The sequence below is a fragment of the Sylvia atricapilla genome, chromosome 9 (genome assembly GCF_009819655.1).
Source record: "Sylvia atricapilla isolate bSylAtr1 chromosome 9, bSylAtr1.pri, whole genome shotgun sequence".
Classification (NCBI taxonomy): domain Eukaryota; kingdom Metazoa; phylum Chordata; class Aves; order Passeriformes; family Sylviidae; genus Sylvia; species Sylvia atricapilla.
In genome coordinates this window covers 23,404,008-23,423,965 of record NC_089148.1, presented here as the reverse complement: position 1 = coordinate 23,423,965, position 19,958 = coordinate 23,404,008, and the positions used below count along the sequence as shown (strand labels likewise).

At 40.2% G+C, this 19,958-nt stretch overlaps 1 protein-coding gene across 2 annotated transcripts; it reads right to left on the bottom strand.

Moving 5' to 3' along the window:
• Window positions 1–2,744: 2,744 nt before the first annotated feature.
• SLC35A3 (solute carrier family 35 member A3) lies at window positions 2,745–19,547 on the bottom strand. 2 transcript variants are annotated; one of them, XM_066325265.1, is made up of 8 exons: window positions 19,518–19,547; window positions 9,566–9,770; window positions 8,531–8,685; window positions 8,321–8,443; window positions 7,071–7,242; window positions 6,232–6,350; window positions 5,588–5,721; window positions 2,745–3,277 (listed from the first exon to the last, which is right to left on the bottom strand). In XM_066325265.1, exons 2-8 carry the CDS (start codon window positions 9,750–9,752, stop codon window positions 3,187–3,189), a joined length of 981 nt encoding a protein of 326 aa, XP_066181362.1. In that variant the 5' UTR covers window positions 9,753–9,770; window positions 19,518–19,547; the 3' UTR covers window positions 2,745–3,186. The 2 variants fall into 2 exon arrangements, with proteins under 2 accessions (XP_066181362.1, XP_066181361.1); XM_066325264.1 differs by lacking the exon at window positions 19,518–19,547 and adding an exon at window positions 15,547–15,901.
• Window positions 19,548–19,958: the final 411 nt, after the last annotated feature.

Below are 19,958 nucleotides of genomic sequence, written 5' to 3'. Positions count from 1 at the left end.
TGACCATTTATTACACATCCCAGAGATCCTCAAATAAAAAATAAAATAATATGTCTTGAAAGACATATATTCAAGTTATTGCAAATAAATACCTAGCTATAACTTCTATAACTTTATAAATATTAAAACAAAATTCTGCTAAGTATACGTTAGCCTTCTAAATATATGAATAAACTAACAAACTCTTTCTAAAAGTCAGAAAAGTAGTTCAGAAAGACAAGTTTATTTTTGGGAAGTTAGACTCCTACAGCACTTGCTTTTAGGGCAAACTCAAAGCGCATTATCCACTACTTCCCAAAGCTCTGTGCTAGGTATTTCTCTTTGGTTAGTTAATGAGTTATAGACTTAAAGCTACTTTAAAAAAAATTAAAATCCAAATATAAAAGTATCTCAGTGAGAAAATGTGCATATGCTCTCCAATGCAAAGGTTACAGACATCAGTAAGCCCTCCCCAAATCCCTTCTGTTTTCACAAAACACATGCTACCTCCCCTTGTCCAGAAGCACATCTCAAAGAGCCTTTCCTCAGCCTGTCAAAGGCTGAGGAAACACAGCTAAAAATGCAAATTCATTTTCCTTTTCAGCCACAAGTCTATGGAGAGATCTATCCTTCTGCTGCAAAACAGAACTGGACTGTCAAGTGAAAGCACAGAAATTACTGATTTACAGACAGGAGTTACTTAGTACAGCAGTTTTCCAAAGCTGCGTGGCATCCTATTCCAAAGCAAATATGAGCATAGAGCTCATATTCCTGTCTTTCCTTTAAACATCCTTACTGGCAAATATTGACAGGTGCACCTGAAATATGACAACCAGGCTACATGTCACAGAGCTCCAGCCACATGGTAATTATTTGGCTTTTTTGGTCCCTTCTTGTACAAGCAGCTTTAAAGTGTTCTCAAAATGCTTCTTACATTTTTTGGAGACTTCTCTTAGGAAAGTAATAAATTATATCACTTGAGCACTCCCACTACTGTGATTCATAAAATCAGAAGTATTACTGTGTAGGGCCACACTCCAACTGAAAGATTACCACCAGCATTTCCCACCTCATTTCAGAGCCGTGCAGGTCCCGTTCTGCAGCCGGCACCGCAGCGAGCCGCTGCTCTGCGCACACGTCTTACCTCAGGCTGCACTGCAGGGAAATGGCCGAATGTGACTTTCCAGAGATTGTGCCACATTGAATGTTACACCTAGAACATTTAATATTAACACAGAATGCCCATTTAGATAGTTTTGACCGCCAAGTAGCAAAGATCCTGCAATTACAATATGTTTGGACATATTCACGGTTCACAAAGCTTAGCAAGCCCAAGGCAAAGCTCTGATAATTCTTTAATGTCTTGCTCTGATAAGACAAACAAACAAAACCTTGATAAAACATGTAATTGCCAACAGAAGAAAACCACTATTTTTACTTGAGTGACATAAGTAGAATTCTTTCTTTCCCATTTACAACACTTTCTTAAGAAATCTCAGAGCACTCCTACAGAATCTCCTAGTCAATCAGATGAGGTACTTTGGTAAACATTTTAAAACACCTTTCTCTTACACGTTTTCTTTAGTACAAGACAGATGCGAGAAAAAGCACGAAGGGAGTGGTGGCAGGGAACAAGGGAATAAAGACGTTTTTACCGCTTGCCATTCTACTGGTAAGGGACTCCTGATGTTTTTACACAAAATGCACTGTCACAGGTGTCACATGATTCACTCAGCATTAACATCCATTGTGAACAGTCTCCTGAAAACAAATGATTTTTAAGACAGTTTGTTTGTTAGTTCCAGATTTTTTTAGTGTTTCTGACTATACGCAGATACATCAACTGAAGTGTCCATAACAGTCTAATTGATCTAACTGCAGCAAGGTTTCTTTGTGAACTTTTTGTTGTTGTTGTTTGAAACAGAATAACAGCATGCTTTTACATTAACCTATTGCACAATTAATTGCTTTTAAAATATATTTCCTATTAAAGTAATTTCACTTCTAGAACAAATAGATCCAGAGAACCCATTTTGGTCTGTTTGCTCAAGGACTCCCAGAACAAAATAATAATAATAATTAAAAAAACCCTACCAAAACTCTAATTAAGCCATTACATAGAAATATACAGAAAAAGCCTGGAAGAGTTCATGAGTAAACAACACTTGTTTAAAAAACACCTCTGTAATAAAGTACAGTACAGTATACAGATGCCAGACCATAATATCTCCAGATGGAGCTGTTGCAGACAATGATAATTGCCTTTAAAATGCTTATTACAGGCTCTTTGTTTTTTTTTTTAAATCATGGTTTAAAAAAATCTTCAGAGGCTATTTAAAGCACAAAAACTACTTTTAAGGTTCTGCCAAGAAGTTGATTTATAATCAGAAAAATAACAAGCATGAACATTACATCTGAGCAAGCACCCATCATCACCCACTCCCAGGTTAGCATGGTAACCTCCAGCCAGCGTTCCCAGAGTCATCCCACCTGCTCCAACATTATGATGAGGGCTGGAGTATTCCTCCCTTCAGACTTAGGTAAGAATGTTAACATTCTTACAATAGTTTTATAGAAGCAACAGAATTGAAATATTATCATTCAATAACAGGTTTCTGTTATTAAATCAGCCTTCTAAAAATACAAAAATATTTGATATTGTGAAAGTGTCTTTCAATCATATTTCAATTTTCACAGTTTTAATAAGGAGTACCTAATTAGAACCATCACTTTAGAACTATGACATTCAGCTCATTTCACGTAAATAGACAAACAGTTAAAAACATATTTACTAAGATTAAATAGAATCGAATGGCAAAAACATACAATCTGACAATGTTGTTGTGTGCTCTTTCAAAGAGTGCATAGGACATATTTCTGCAGCAGTCAATACAGTAACTCTTTTGATGCAATCTTAGTCAAAGCTGTAAACATTCCTAATTGTAGTTTCTTGGAAACTTTTTGTTTCAAGTTTTTATTATCAAGTTGCACTGGGCATTCCCCTGACATTTCCCCCCCCTTCAGTCAGAGATAGCATCACCCTCCACCTGTAACCCCTCTGGCTGTTCAGAGCTACTCATCAGCATTTCTTCAATACATTCAGGGCAGTCATCCTTCCCTTGCAGTGCACAGTGACACTTTCCACATGCCAGTGCCAGCAAGGCCCCCAGTGCATGGTCTTGAGAAGTAGGTTGATGAGGAAGTCTGCTACGCCTTAATGGGATTTCCTGCAGGTTTGGGATCATAACCGTAAAGAAAAGTAGCTGCTATTACAAGGATGGCTCCGAGGAAAAAGACACTGAATAGAAGAGGGATGAAAAAAAAAAGTTTGTTTTAGTTGATGCAAATTTATTTATGCAATACAATCCAAAGAATTTACATTTTTCCATGAGGAAAACAGGAAGATAAATTTCATTTGTCCAATTTATAAAGAGCAAAATAATTTGTATGCATTTATTTTAGAGGGATGTAGAAAGTTGTTGAGGTAAAAAACCTATAACTACAAATAATTGTGTCATATTAACATATTCCGAAAATTAAAATTACACTTTCATGGAACAATTGCCAAAAGCAATCAGATCAATCCTTTTTTCTTAAACTTTTACCTAAAGATATGTGCAAAATGGAAGCAGGAGCTGAAGAAAAGCAACTACTGTGCTTACCCACCCATTCTTAACATATTACATGTTGTTGAAGCTGTGTTTGCTTTGAAGTCCAAAGCTTATGTCAAAACAAATTACTGCTGCCCAAGAACCAGTTTGCAAGTCAGTATAATCTAATTTTTGGCAGATACAGGAAGATTTGTCTCATGAAAACACAACAAAGTCATCTTTTCTATTGTGACACTTTGGCCTTTCAAGTTGTTTCGATAGTTAAAGTCTGATACAAAAACCTGAAGCCAGCAGACAATCAGTACACATTTTAGAAAAGACTCTTCTCACAGACATAACAATGTCAACAATTTGAACTTCTGAACCAAATGCTAAAAAAACTGTGCCATATGACATGATAATCCATCAGAGAATACATTTAGCCTATTTTGGGACATGGCCCCTTGCAACACATTCAAGCATTTAAGTACTTTACATCTATTACCCCAACTAAACTGTTTGCTGATGTGACAGAAACAATTACACAGTTTCAGTTCAAATGCATTGTTAGCATAAGCAAGGTACTAAAGATTAGGTTTGATTAACTCAAATTGATCAAGTTTTATTAAATGGGGTGGTTTCAAGTTCTACCTACTCCTACCTGGCTCTATTTATTTTGAAACATGTCTGCAGAAACTGTTACGTTACTTACTAATTTTCCATTTGAGCACATAGAAATTCTTGAAACACTTTCTACTTTTGTTTTAATGAGACAAATATAATCTACTTATGATTTAAGTACAATGTCTTCCATTTCTTAAGCCTAAACAGCTTTACTTAAACATTTCCTTTTCTGAATGTTTAAGTAAAGCCCTGATAATACAGAACCACAGAATGGTTAGAGAGAGAAGGGACCACAGTATTGCAAATATGTATTTTTAGATAAAAAGACATTTCTTTGTACCAGATACAAAAGTTGTAAATATTATTCAAAATATTTTTATGTTATGAGTACATGTAACATATGCAAGGAGTGTTGGCCAATCATAAGCAAAATCCTATTCCTGCTAAAAATTAGATTATCTGGAAGTGGGATTATTAATTGTACACTCCATACAGGAACATGCACTGCCAAGACAAGCAGTGTTCTCCGCCTACCCATGTACAAAACCTGTGGCACACAGAGCCACCACAGTCTGATCCCGAAACCATCAGGACACTGTACGGGGCCTAGAAGAACGGAGCAAGCCTTCTCGTTCTTTCTCGGCTGTTCTCACTACTGAATGTGGCATTGCCTTTACAAACAGCTCGGCTTTGGGGCTTCTGGGCGCCCTTGGACCACTCAGTGCTGCAGTGTCGTTTCCACGGGTGCGTGTCTGCAGTGACCTGTGTTAGCGCCTGCGGTGCGGGCGAGGAAAGGCAGCACAGAGGCCATGTCCTTGGGACACGGAGCGGCGGCGGCCCCTGGCCCCGGGACACGGAGCGGCGGCGGCCCCCGGCCCCGGGACACGGAGCGGCGGCGGCCCCCGGCCCCGGGACACGGAGCGGCGGCGGCCCCCGGCCCCGGGACACGGAGCGGCGGCGGCCCCCGGCCCCGGGACACGGAGCGGCGGCGGCCCCCGGCCCCGGGACACGGAGCGGCGGCGGCCCCCGGCCCCGGGACACGGAGCGGCGGCGGCCCCCGGCCCCGGGACACGGAGCGGCGGCGGCCCCCGGCCCCGGGACACGGAGCGGCGGCGGCCCCCGGCCCCGGGACACGGAGCGGCCCTGGCCCCAGCGCCAGGGGTGCAGCGGCCGCACGGGCCCGCAGGGGGCGCCAGCGGCTCCTCACCCGCCTGAAACACTCACTGTGAGCTACGGGATGAGGCCAAGCTTTGATGTGCAAGCTGGACTTAAACATTCTGAATGTGTGGTTTGGTTTTTATTTATTTTCGCAGTTATATCTGGTAAGCAGTAATTTTTCAACCTTTTTTTTTTTTTTTTTTTTTTTTTTAGTATACATGAAAAATAATTCTTACCTTGTAGGGACAAAATCTTGCAGCCAGAAATAGGAGATCAGTGTTGACAGTATAATAGAGAGCGAAGTTGCGAATCCCTTTAAAATGTTGTCTGCATATTTTATAACAGCAGCAATCACCAGTCCTCCAAGTGCCTGGAAAAATAGTGAGGTTTGCATTCACAAACTGGTAATTTGACTGAGAGCATCTATTTCAACACCATGCACTTACTTTAGGAAAAGCTTTTGTCTATGTTGAGAAGGAATACATTTATTTTACGTTAGGGATATGTACTGTTGAAAATAGGTATTGGAGGAGTAGCTCTTTGCCCATTTAAGAAATTGTTGATGACATTACTCCCATTAAATGAGTGGAAATGCTTGCACTGTACATTTTTAGCCACATAAGGAAGAGCATATAGAGAGATAATTTCAAACATCACAAAATAAATAATGCTTACATGCTTTTAATTTGCACAATACTTAATCACATACTTGCTATATATTTCATGATTGTCATTTAGAGGTTTATGCTAATAATGATAGATCAGACTTTTGACTATAGGATTCTCAGTAGCTTCAATGACACCCATTAGTTTCTCCAGTTATTTATAGAAGAGTACATCCCCAAGTGCCTTCACAGAAACACGCAACACAAGGTCTCACCTGTAGAACAACCACCACCCAAGTAAGTTTATTGTATCCTTGAAAAAATCCATTCTTTGACAGTTGTTCTCCATCATAAATGTAAACACCCATCAGTCCAAATATGCTACCAAAAAATCCTGAAAGTACAAGATTGGTTTAAAAGCTTCAGGTGAAAAACATGCAAATGGGTTCCTAATCCTTAAAGGCTGCTCATGTATTACTGATTTTAAAATTGGACTGTAACTTACAATACCATCACATCCAAATGCAGTTTGCTGCTCTCTTTTAAAAGTTATTTTCCACACCTGAAACAAGCTTTGATTTTTTTCCATTAAGAGATCCTTATATACTTATCTTCCATTGCTTTCTTCTGGAATTGAATGATTTTTGTTAATGGCATATAGCAAAATTCACTTAAATACAATTTCAGTTTTCCTGAAACTAGCCATGACTGAAGGCTTAAGTCACCCTATAAGCTGGAGAGAAAAAGAGGGAAAACACTTAAGAGGAGAAGGAGGTCTCCAGCACAGCAGCAGCAATTAGCAATTTGGCAATTCAGACAAGGATCTTCGAAATGGGATTCTCCTGAGCCAGTCTCAAACACAACGAATGTTTACTAGTAGAGACTTAATGTCAAAAGCTGAATCTGAGGTGAGACTGTGGAGCTTTTAATTTCAGACTGAAATCAGAAAGTAACTGCCATAGCTCCATCTAGCAGAGTTTGACTTTTGGTTTTAAAATAACATATATGCAGCATACAAAAATGTTGGTGGTATTTTTTTATACATTTATTCTGCACAATTATCTTAATGCTTCAGAATGCAGTATCTCTAATAGATGATTAAAATTAAACTTACCAAGCTGAATGTTTCTGATCCACACAGACTGCTTAGTTTCCTTTAAAATTTTCTCAAAATAAACCCCAGCAAATCCACTAGAAAAGCAGGCTATGAGAACTGCAATCAGGCCTACAAACTGTGATCCTGCTGAGTGCTCCTTAGCCGGTGTTGCCTGAGAGTCTGAAGGCCACTGGATGTAAACAGAGTTACAAAAAATTCACTGATGAAATCAAGCCATGAGCATCTACAAAATGCAAATTTGTTTTCCACCAACAGTAACAGTAACTAAATACAATCACATACTTGTAAAGTTTTCTATTTTGCACAATACTTCTAAAGGACTGCAACACTACAATTTTTTTCTACTTGTTTGTAAGGAGTAAAATTGTGCCTCAACTGAGAGCTGATGAGAATACTCATCAATTTAAACAGCTGCAGGATTTATGTTTTATAAGCAAGAACTGTTTTTGAATGCCATTGTGAATTATTATGGTCATTCTCTGCCACTAACTTGTGCCATCCAACAGTTGATTACCTTACAAATAAGATGAACTGTCTTTTTTATGTGCCCCTCTTCGGTGGTTGTGCAGACCAGGTAAATCTTGCAATATGTCTAAGACTAACTGAATAAAATGCAATACCATGGACAGAAAAAAATTTGAGGAGTCTGTTAAATACTGTTCAGAGTGTTTTGTTCTCATTTTTATTATTGAATTTAATCACCATATCTTTTTCCAAATCCTTAAGTTTTAAAATAAAAATTTCTAGGCTATACTAAAATCTGCTAAAACTTCTTAAAATATCTGTCTCTTATGCCATAATCCTGCCCTCTGAAAACTATGAACTCTGGTACCTGCACTATTTAGAACTGAGGCCAATTTTGCGTTTGGAAGTAGTCCAAAGTGAATTTGCCATGCTGAATCTATATGCCAAAGTGAACACAGCCTGTACTGGCAGAGAAGATCTGTGAATTCCTAACGCCTGAAGAAATGTGCTAATAAAAATTGCTATCATTATTACTTGCAGGTTGTTCCAGAGGCCCTGTCACATTCTACAGTAGAGCACTGGGTTGCAAAAGAGGTGTTATCTTCTGCCTTTGAACCATTTCTGGCGTCCTCCAGACCTGGCCAGTTGTGATTCGTAGTTCCTGACTCTACTCTGGTGCTCATGTGCAGCTGGTAGAATCAGAAAGCTGGATAATCAGTATAGAAATCCATGTTTCTTGAATAAACACATTAAAACCCCGCAAACCACCTGCTAATATTTACCTGCACAAATGCCACTCCTGTCATCAATATTACTAGTGACAGCCACTGGTATACACCCAGTTTCTTGCTCAACATGGATACAGAAAACAATGCTGTGGTGAGAATTTTCAGTTGATATGTAACCTAGAAGAACCAGGAACAGTTAATATGGCCCCAATCCATAGGGTATTTTTTTTTTAAAACTTACAGAGAATTCAAAATATGTAATACCTGGTACGTGGCTGCATCTAGGTTTGACAATGCTACATATAGCAAGTTGTTCTGAAGAGTGTAAATTCCTGAAGGAATGGCAAGTTTAAGTGTTTCCATGGGTTTGTTAAGGATTTCATCATGTAGCACCCTGTTCAGAGTCCGTATATTGCATTCTACCCAAAGAAACAGTAAAAGAAATAAACATTCACTAACTAGTAAGAAGTGGAAAAAAAGAGACACAGCAATGTTCTGTTCTTAAACTGTTGCCCCTTTTTATGGCTATCACTACACCAAGACCTGAAAATACCATCTATGTTTGTTTGACTTTCACAGGCCTTGTATATGTAAGGAAATTCGGCTGCAAGTGTCTTCCTGCAGCCTGAAATATCAGAATGAAAACAATTATTCAAAATACTCTGATTTAAACTTGTTGAAGCTGTAGCAGCAATTTAAGATAATATATCAAAGACTACCACATAAAAAGTGCATATTTAGAATCCTACAGAGTCATCAATATTTATGCATAGACAATGACATTTTTAAGCTGTTTAAAAATAAACAGAAACCAGGTAAATTCCGTTTTAAATATACAAAATAAGAATTGGAGGAAATGTGAATATAGTTTTCTTTTTTTATCTTAAAACTATGATTCTTCCTGTAACAATGAAATTGCTTCTTCTCTTCTGGATCTGATGTTAATCACAGGTTTCTAATGATCATTCATGCTTTGGACACACTTCAAGCTTTTAATTTTTTCCTACTTCTACATACAGATTTCTTAAAATGTCTGAGCAAACACAAGCTTTGAAATGTTAGCATAAAACTCACTCCTGCACTCCTCAGTATCCACATTCTCTTAAGCAAATATACTTATTTCCACATTCTCTTAAGCAAACACTGCAGTATGATTATTGTCTTTCCAAGACTATTTCTTACACAAGGAGAAGGGAAATGCTTTGTTGTATGCCTGTACTCACATGGCTGCTTTGCAGTTGCCACTACAATACAGCATATTGATTAGGAAAATTACTTGGTGCAAAATTTGACACATACTGCTGTCTTTGTAGACTAACAGAACACAGGCCAAAATCTTCAGCAGTTCAGCAATAACAACTGCAGTAGAGGATAAGTAACGAGGTCCTTCTTCTTTCAGTGTCCGAGAATAGCGCATGGTCAACACTAAACTCGTGGTCTGAAAAACCAGGATTCCCAAGGAAAGGTACTTTAAATTGGCAGACATGTCTTGACCTTTTCCTTTCTGAAACGGGAAAAAAAGAAACAAACCCAAAGGTAATGTTGCAGATATTGAGAATCACAGATTTCTTTATGTATGTGAAGGCTCAGAAGGTATTTGCAAGGTGAAAGTGTTCTCTGCTGTGGCACAGCAGAATGCCCAGTACTCCTGCAGCCATGAGCTGTCCTCAGACTGAAGAGATCTTCACCACTCTTCCACCTCTTCCAAGCCTGTCAGGTTGCCATCTCTGCCTTGCCAGGTAGCACCGTGCCAGCAAAAGAAGAGTGAGGGTTGGGCTGCTTTAAATGAGAATGAGAGGTATGCCTGGCAATGAAGGGAGAGCTGTGGGAAAGCAAAAGACTTGGGGTGGAGAAGCTTTAGGGGAGGCAGCACTAAACCTGTCCTGCTGAGTATCCTGCTCAGAAAAAAAATCATTGAATATAGATGACTAGGTGACTGCAACTGCTTTCTCAGGCTGCACTGACTACCACAAACTTCATGATAGTAAAGCTGTACCATCCTCATCTCTACCTGGAACTTCCACCAAGCTGATGCAGTTTTCTTTTGTCACCAATTTAAAGGATTTACTTATTGCAGAAGACTAACATAGACAGTAATTTTCATTTTAAAAGCACAATATATGACAAGAGAATTTAAGAAGCTTGCTGCTACTCAGAGTGTCACATAATTTTTGCTATGCTTCATATAAAGAACTTCCATACACAGTAACTAATGCTCTCTGTAAAAGATTAACTTTAACTCCCTCTTCCCTTCATTGCCCACTTCCTCAAAAACAGAGCCATTTTTTATAACGCCAGTCAAAAGTCAAATCAAATCAATAACTAGAAGTTCACAGCTATGTTAACAGGCAAAAGAAGAGTAACAAGCCAAGACAACGCATGTGGTTCTCAGTGTCAGAGGCCTAGTCACAGCACACTTCCTGCATGCATATGGCAGAGCTGTCCCCATGTTTTACGCCGGCAGGCACACAACTTCTGACTCATTAACTGTGCGGTTCTGTCCACACTGCTCAAGGATGTGCTGGTACCTCTAAATATTTGTGGCTAGAACTGAAACCGTTTCTTGTCGACTGCATTGCTCTAGCTCAAGATGCATTTCATTGCTGGTTTTGTAGATATTTGGAAAGCTACACTTCTTCAAATATTTCTGACTTGCTGTTATCTTGTCTCTAAGCATTTATAGATTTTCTCCAGTCAAGTATTCTAAGTCAAATTACTACCTATACAACATTAACTTAAAAGACTTTGCAGTAACCTGCAAACAGGAGTGAATTATCAACAGCCACAAAGACACACACATTTGTGTCCTACACAATAAAACTGTTCATCTCAAAAATCATGCCATTATAAAAACATTTGTAAAAGCATACTGGAAAATAAAAATGAAAAAGATGCCAGGACACAGAAACTGAGGAAGAAACACACAAGGTTCCACTAAGAAATCTTAATAGGAGATACTTTTGTATGAACTATAATCTCATTTAACTTCTGAAGAAACAAACACTAAAGATGCAACTGCACGGAGCAGCATGAATCAAATATAAACCATGAAGGAGAAGAAAGCTGCAGACAATACTCAGGGTTTGCTGTTTTCCACTGGTTTTCGTGGAATAATCCAATATACAAGGATGTTAACTGTAGAATTATGCATCCTGAACAACAAAACTGAGATGATATGTTAGTTGAAGAACAACAACTTTGACAAATGCATTTGCTAGAGCTGAGAACAAGGAGGAGAAAAGAACAGTTCCTGCAAAGGGATTAAGAAGAGACATGCACATTCTGAGACCGTGCTTTCTGGAGAAATACCAGCACCACAAAGAAGACAGAGAGAGAAAAAGGTAAAGAAAAAAACCCAACAAACCTACTGGGAGAAGATACAGAACCGAATTTCACTAAAAGGCTTGCCTATGATACTAGATAAAACTGAGTTTTCATTTATGTGAGCCAAATTGAACAATTTCTTTCACTGTTTCCATCTACCTCATTTTTTAGTATTCAGACCTGAAAAACTGGAAATAAAGAGCAACATATTGTTAAGACAGAAACTACTGAATTTCATGAAAGCACACCTACAGATAAATAAGTCTTCAAAATTTTAAGTTTTTAAGTTTTTGCTTGTTGGTCCGGGGTTTTTTTTTAGTTTTCAAAATGCTTCTGAGCAAAATACAGATAATGGGAACACACATATCCCTCTTGACTTGGACCAAAACTTCTGCATTTTGTCAGCCTGTAAAATGACAAAGGGTTTTACAAATGTTCAAAATCATTAGATATCAATTCTGCTACCTCCAGAACAGGTCATAGTATTAAAAATAATGTTCCCAGTAGTTTGTTGGGTTTTTTGCTAAATTAAAATAATCTATTTGTGAAGCAGCTTAAAATGTAATTTTAGAAGTAAATCACTAGTATGCTGTTAATGAGCAAGTACCAAAGCAATCAGCATGAAAATTAAAGAACAACACAACACCCGGATAAGCCCATCACCAAAGCCATAAAGAATGCATACCACAACTTCTGTCTTGTCTTCCTCAGTAGTCATGATAAAAAGGGAAACTGTCCCCAGACAATGTATTTCAAAAAGGCACCAGTAGCAGGAAATATTTCCTTACTGCACGTCACTAATGGATTTCAAAGTTTCCAAAGTTCATGTAGAATGGAAGCTAAATGTCCAGCATGATAGCTGAAATAAGGGTATTTGTTAAAAATTGTCCTGTCAGTGGTCAACAAGACAGACTTGCAGACAGCAAGTGTGTAGAGTTTCATGCTGTGTTTAGAAGCTGGTTCACAGAGAATGAACCAGAGCCCTGAAATGTACATATGCCAATTGTATAACCACTCTCTCCTGAGCACACAGAAGACCTTATCAGCTCTCCTGGTCCTTTCTCTTTTAAAAGACCTGTTTATCAGCTCACAGACCTCTGTGCAAACTGGGAAAAACTCACAAAAGGAGCAAAACACTGAACTTGAAAGAGTTGGACTGTCTTCAACTGCAGTCTCACAGCACCTTTAGATTTACAGGTGACCATCAGAGGTGTTAGCATTCACTTGTAGCCACGAGCTCCTGCTACCCTCACAGCAACAGCCATTTGTTCAGTCACTCAACAAATGAGCTATTGTCTTCAGGAACAGCTCACACCTGGATTGTCTTAAACCAACAATGATATTGAAGTTCCCACTGCATTTCCTGTGCAGAGTTACAACTTGGGTTTCTTACTGCACTTTGGAATCACTACTTGGTACCCTGCAGGATGCACCTGTTTAACAACTGTATCTTAGAGAGGGGTGTGCTAAAGACCTGCAGTTGCCTGACTATAAGACTAAATAACTCATCTCAGGGACTGCGCTCATTATTCTTCTCTTCTGTTAGTCTGAGCTCATTATTTTTAATTTTTAACTTAAAAAAAAAAATCAGCCCCTTCTGCATCATTTCTTCAGCGTGCCATGGACACACCTGCAGCCCTATGCAGGAGCCAAGGTGGGATTTGCAGACATGTAACACTGGGATTCAGTACACACAGGTGGATAAAATACAGATGGATTCCATGTGAAGAGCTGTTCTCCTGGAAAGTCAAAAGGAGAAGGACCCTGGAAAGGTTTTCAGAACACAAACCAAAGCTAAGCAATCTATAAAGGAAGTAATACTTCCAGCTCAAAGTATCATATTGTGCAAAGTCTGAAAAATAACTCTTCAAAGAAAGCAGATTTTTTTAAAGTGGAAAATCACATATTTCCAGCTCATAATATTAATTATAAAATGAATACATTTCTGACTTGTAGATTTTCATCTCCTTCTGTAATACCTCAAAACCAGCCTAAATTTTAATATTTTTAATTTTATTTTTATTTCATTCCTCCACTTTCCCTCTTAAAATACTGGTAAATTCTAATATTTGCAGATGGAATTAGGCCAGAATCAATTTGACTTAATGAACAGCACACCAAAACTCCTTGATATTAATCAGATTTTACTACAGAGCAATAAGATTATTATTTTCTTAACCTGAAGATTTTGTCTTTTAAAGATCTGATGGTATAAACTTCTGAGGTTTTCAGCTGCTAGGTATCTACCGTTCCAAAATCCTGTCCAAAATTAAGGATTAGTTTATGAACTGATTCTATTCTTAACTTTGTAGAAGGACTCAAAATCTTTGTAGAAGAACTCAAAATGAGAATTACAGGGAGTATCAGAGAAACTTATATGAAAAGCTCCAAGCACCAAACATTATCTGAAGAAGTAGATGACAGGCAAAAAAAAAAAAAAAATTCCAGTAAATTCCAGCAAGTCTCACGACAAAAAAGTAGGTTAAATTCACCAAAAGATTTGACAAAAATAACTTATACTGGCAACTATTTCTTTACTCCTCCATACCCTGTCACAAGTAAAGTTTAATTAAAAAAAAGAAAAATAAACTAACTAGTATCATGCTCCAAATCTTCACAGTGATGTCATTACATGAACTAAATTCCTTCCAGCCTAGCTGTGAAATGTTTTTCCTGCTGACAGTCTTTAGAGTAAAAAAGCCAAGTTACAGGAGTTACTTTTCTTAGGTCCTACACCATTTTATGACTAATCAGTTTAACATTGCTCAACCAAATAAAAGGCATTTGTGTATCAGTTAAAATGCAAAGTTCAACACTGAAGTAGACAACCAGTCTCTCAAAACCACCAAAGGCAAAGTTTAATTTTTCTGTGCTACTACACCAAATTCCCCATATGGGATCAGCTGGAAAATAAACACTGATTGAGTCTGCCTCTGTGTCATTCCAGTGGTACAGGTATGGACACACTTCCTGGGCATTCACTCTGAAATCAGGATAACAGATTAAAGAACAGGATGCTGTTCTCATATTTCTCCAATGAAATATGAACCTAGTGCTGATGCTATACTTATACAAATACAGTAAGCCATCAACAAAGGAAAAGCACAATTGGAAGGTGGAGTAAGAGCTAACTCACAGAACCTGAAGAATCTATGTTTATAACACTTCCTTCCAAGCTTTCTTACTTCCTACATGCATTGCCCTCTTCCCTGTGCTGGATAACACACAAGTAACATGTAACTTTCTGCAACACAACCACATTCCTCAGAGGAGATATTCCAAAAATACAAATACTTTAAGAACTACATGGAAGGAAGGAATCTCATGAAATTCAACAAGGCCAAGTGCAAGGGCCTGGACATGGGCTGGGCTAATTTAGGAACAGACTGCCCAGAGAACTAGAGAAACTCCATCACTGTAAGTGCTCAAGGCCAGGCTGGATGGGCTTTGAACAACCTGGTCTATGGAAGGTGTCCCTGCCCATGGCAGGGAGTCAGAAACAGAAGATCTTTAAGGTCCCTTCCAACCCAAACCATTCTATGATTCTGTAACAAACATCCCACATGGTACAGAGGGTACACAGATCTCTCCAAATCTAGTTAAGTGCTGCTGAACCGCGTTCTGAAGTAGATTTTACATACACACAAATAATTTAACTGCCATATTTGGACTGCTATAATTTGACAACACATTTCTTTCTTCCCTCACCACAAGATGAAATCTGTTATGTCACTGTAATTGTAGTAATGCACATCCTAAATATTTCTAATAATCTTAAACCTTGTATTTCTCCCTTTAAAATGCCACTACTATGTTTTCCATTTTCCACATACTGTGAATAGGTTTCTTTTTTGTTCCCTCCCATAAGCTATCTACAATTGTCAGCTGTTCCTCCCCAAATACCTGGCACTTTGCAACTAAATCACGACAAATCACTTAATCATTTTAGAACTTACCTTGCTCTTTCTTTTCTTTTCCAGTTTGTTACTGATTTTTGTTGCTGGAGACATTATACAGTGCACTCAGTACACTATGAAAAACACCAAAACTGCGCTTCTCTTGGAGCCTGTACAATTCTTCAGAAATGTGGTTAAAAGCAAATTCTCTAGTGAAGTTTTTTCCTTAATCTTTGAGCAGAAACTGAGGAACAAAAATTTTTTTCACATGAAGGTTTCCACCAGGCAGTATTTCCAATTTCTCTCTTTACATAAAAAAAATCTTAACTGGTGAAAAGAATTAAAAACGCAACTGCATTCAAATGGTACTTTTAAGACAAGGTTATCAAGTAGAACACAGTAGATCCCTGGTGGACCCTGCTCCTGCAACGTCATCTTGCTCCCTAGGCACAACTGTATCTCATGTGCTGGTTTTGGCAGGGGTAAAGTTCATCTTTTTCACAGTAGCTGGCCAGGAGATATGTTTGGGGTTTGTGCTGACACGTGTTGATAACACAGGGACATTTTCACTATTGTTGAGCAGGGATTATAACTTTCTGCTTCCCAGCTGACCAGTGAGGAGGCTGGAAATGCACAAGAAGTTGGGGGGAGCACAGCCAGGAGAGCTGACCACAAGAGAACACAGGGATATATCCCAGATCGTATGGAGCCATGCTCCCTACACAAACCTGGGAGAAGAAGGAAGGAGGGGGGAGGTTCCAAGTGATGGTGTTTGCCTTCCCATGTCACCGTTCCACACGACGGAGCCCTGCAGATGGCTGAACACCTGCCTGCCCATGGAACGTGGTAAAAGAATTCTTTAGTTTGCTTTGCTTGCATGTGCAGCTTTTGCTTTACCTACTAAACTGTCTGTGTCTCAACCCACAGGTTTTCTCACTTTTACACTTCTGATTGTCTGCCCCATCCCACCAGGGGCACTGAGCAAGTGCCTGTGTGGTGCTTAGTTGCCAGTTGGGGTTAAACAACAACTGTTGGCCATTTTAAATCCATGCAGATGGTTTTCAAAACTGGCAAGTGTAAGGTACAGAACAGTTACACATTAAATGGTAATTGTTAAAGATCAACCAACGATTTCGTCTCAACTTTGCTCCAAAACTTTGGCTTCTGCCAGAGATAGTGGAGGCTGTATCAGTGACTCACTGGCCATATCTATCGCTCAACCAGGAAACACCATCACTGCCAGGTTTAAGAAAGGGAATGCAATTAGATATTAACTATTAACTAGTCTCATTCCAGAGAATGCTATAAATTGCTCAGGACTCAGGCAAGGTTTTCTTACATGTTGACAGAAAACTGAACAGAAGGTGAACGCGGGTGAGTTGTTTTATGAGCTCCCAAAGGTTTTCTGTTTGTTTAATTCTTTTGTGGGGGGAAAAAAAATAGCATTCTAATCTATGTATCAGGCAGGAAGAGTAAAGCATTGTGATTCTTAAAATGTGGGATCTGTGGGATCTCTTTAAACCCACCACCTTTATCCTTTACACCAAACCTAAGGTATCTAAACCTAAGAATCCAGAGATCATATTTTTTTTGACTGACGAAAATCTGGTTTGATGACTATTATACAAATCACATATTGAGTATAAATATTCAACACTTTTGGAAATTCAGGCCCTCATTGAGCTAAATCTTAACACCAGCATTACTTGTAAGATGAAGATTTCAACTCTGCCCAGTAGTGCAATAGTTTTATATTGACGTAACAGTCATTAAGCCAAACTCTTCCTGCCAGCACAGAAATTTGATACAAGCTCCCTGAACTGCATCTTGTTTTCACACAGTACATACACTGTGTTCATTGTATAGGTCACAGTATAGATAGATCCCAGCAGGCACATTCAGACTCTGGGAGTAAGGAGCCATTCAGTTCTCAGTTTCAGTTCAAATGCCCACCTCTCCTCAAGCACACAGGAGAGCGATGCCATGACCAAGGCAGTGCTCAAAACTAGTTCCTGCAGATGTATCAAGCTAATGAAGGAGCTCGATTTAAGGTGCTCAAAGACTGAACATTGAGTCCAGCTGGGGTTCAGCTGCAGCTTACACTTATGCTGGTTATGAATTACTAGTTAAGACTGGGTGCTCAAGGCAACAGTGTGTCAAACATCCCCATCAAGGTGACCTACTTGGAGTAGAGTAACACAAACCAGATCCTACAGAGAAAATCAATCTGTAGGCACTGCAGTGTGCTAGTAATCACAAACAAAATGAGACAAGTTGAACAGCATTGAAGGGGTATAAGTGTAAAACAAGGTTCAGAAATCCAGTGGCAAAATCCTGAACTCCCAACCATCCGACATTATCATGCCAGATCCTATGTACAGATGTTATGAACCTCTCCTCCCCTCTAGAGACATCCTCCATTGATGTGATCCAGCTGTGCAGCCCCCTGAGTTCAGGACAAAGGCACATATCCCACACAAGCAGCTTGAATATGGTAGGAGCTGAAGTAACTGGTGAAGAATAACCCCAGGCAGCAAGCAATTCAAGAACAATATGGGAGGAATAACTGTGTCTAGCAAGCCTGTCCCTAAGGTAAGTATGTGTTGTGCTCCCTTAACACTGCCCAATCCAGAACTGTTTTAAGGGGACACGTGACTTCAATTCCACAGGTACTTGGCTCAGGTGATCCCTCCCTTTTTCTTGTTATTGCAAACAATAGCATCGCCAGAATAAGGAATTGGGTTGTGTATGCAGCCTGTAGGATTGTTGGATGTAGAGTTATTCCTAAAAATATACTGCTCTAAAGAAAGCAAATTTTCACTTACTAAAATCAGTCTTTCCCCAAACATCACATATCCCAAACCAACAGATCTTTATCTCCCAGAACTGTGATTTTCAATGACAAGTTCTTCTCACAGTGCCTAACAATGTACAAGGGAATCATGAACTACAGTTTCCAAAGGGAGAGATTATTGTAAATTACTTTCTCCACAACTATCACCTCCCTCAAATTCACCCTGCAGCCTGCAGCTCAACTCTGTGACCACACTGATAAGTCAATGCAGTGCCTATGGAGAGAGGCAACCCCACAGATTTTGAGAAAAGCAGTCCATCACCTAATGTTAACTCTAAGACCCACTCTGTCATTCTGCACATATGGTCTTTGAAAAGCAAAGGCTGTCTTAGATCCTACTCCTCCTGTGTAAAGATCACCATGAAAAAGAAAACTCCCCACTGTGGTGCTCTCTCAGATTCAGAAAGGTTTGTTGCAAATGTTCTTTTTGTCCCAAATAACACACATCTCTTTTGCTCAAAGCTGTGTCAGTCTTCTCCACCCAGTCATTACTTTAAAAGATTTTATCTGGAATTCAAGTCCTCCTCCCTCTGGTTTAAAACATAGTTTATAGGATTTAATAAAACGAAACAACTTCGGGTACCTTCTGACATTTATCTTTTACCTTTCAGTTTATTCCATGACACGCATTATTACATTTGGTATCTCTGAGTCTCTGCTTAATCCATAAGTGCTGTACCGCTAGAGCGCTTCTCATTTGAAAAACTTCCTATAAAATGATGATAACCACGCAAATACTTGTAAGATGTGCATTTGTGTGAACTTTACGTGCAGCACCACGTCACGCACAGCGAGCACCTTCCCAGCAGAGCCGCAGCCAGAGTCACCACCTCAGCAGCACTGACACGGCTCCGGCCGGATCCGCGCCCCTTCCCAACTTCACACGCGGCCGCCTCCCCACTGCAACTTCAGCTTCACCCTCTGCTCCCCCTCGCCCAAACCGCTCCATTTCCAGGCACCTCTCTCGGTATCTCTTCAATCCCACCCTTTCCCTCCCCAGCCTGCTCCCGGAGCGCTGATTCCCGCCCCATGCACTAACCGCACACGTCTCCCCCCGGCACAGGCCGCCCTCGGGCTCCCCCCTCACGCCCAGCCCCGCTCCGCTCCCCGCGGGGCGGCCGCGGCCGGGCTCTGCTCCCACCTGCGCGCCCGCCCGCCGCCACCGCTCGCCGCTCACCGCCGGCCCAGCTCGGCTCGCCTCGGCTCCCGGTGCTTCCGGGAGCCGCGGTCCCGTCCCGCAAAGGCTCCGGCTGCAGCCGAGCCCCGCCCGCTCCGTTCCCAGCGCCGCGGCTGCAGCCGAGCCGGGAGCGGCCGGGCGGGCTCCGCCGGCGGAGGGGCGGCGGCGCGGGGCGCGGGCGGCTCCCGGAGCCTGCGGTCCCTGCGGCCGCCTTCCGCCCAAACCGCCAGCGGGGAGCTTCGGCAGCCACTGACACCAGCGTCTCGTGTGAAACCCATCGCAAATTTATTAGAGAATGGCAGGGATGGTTCGAATTAAGAACATTGCTGTGTTGTCCGAAGAAACAAATCATCCAGGGAATTTTGAAGATCGTATATAGGCGTAACTTTATGCTTCAATTGCAAGTTGATTTACCGATGGTTGGCAAAGGGTAGTGCTGCA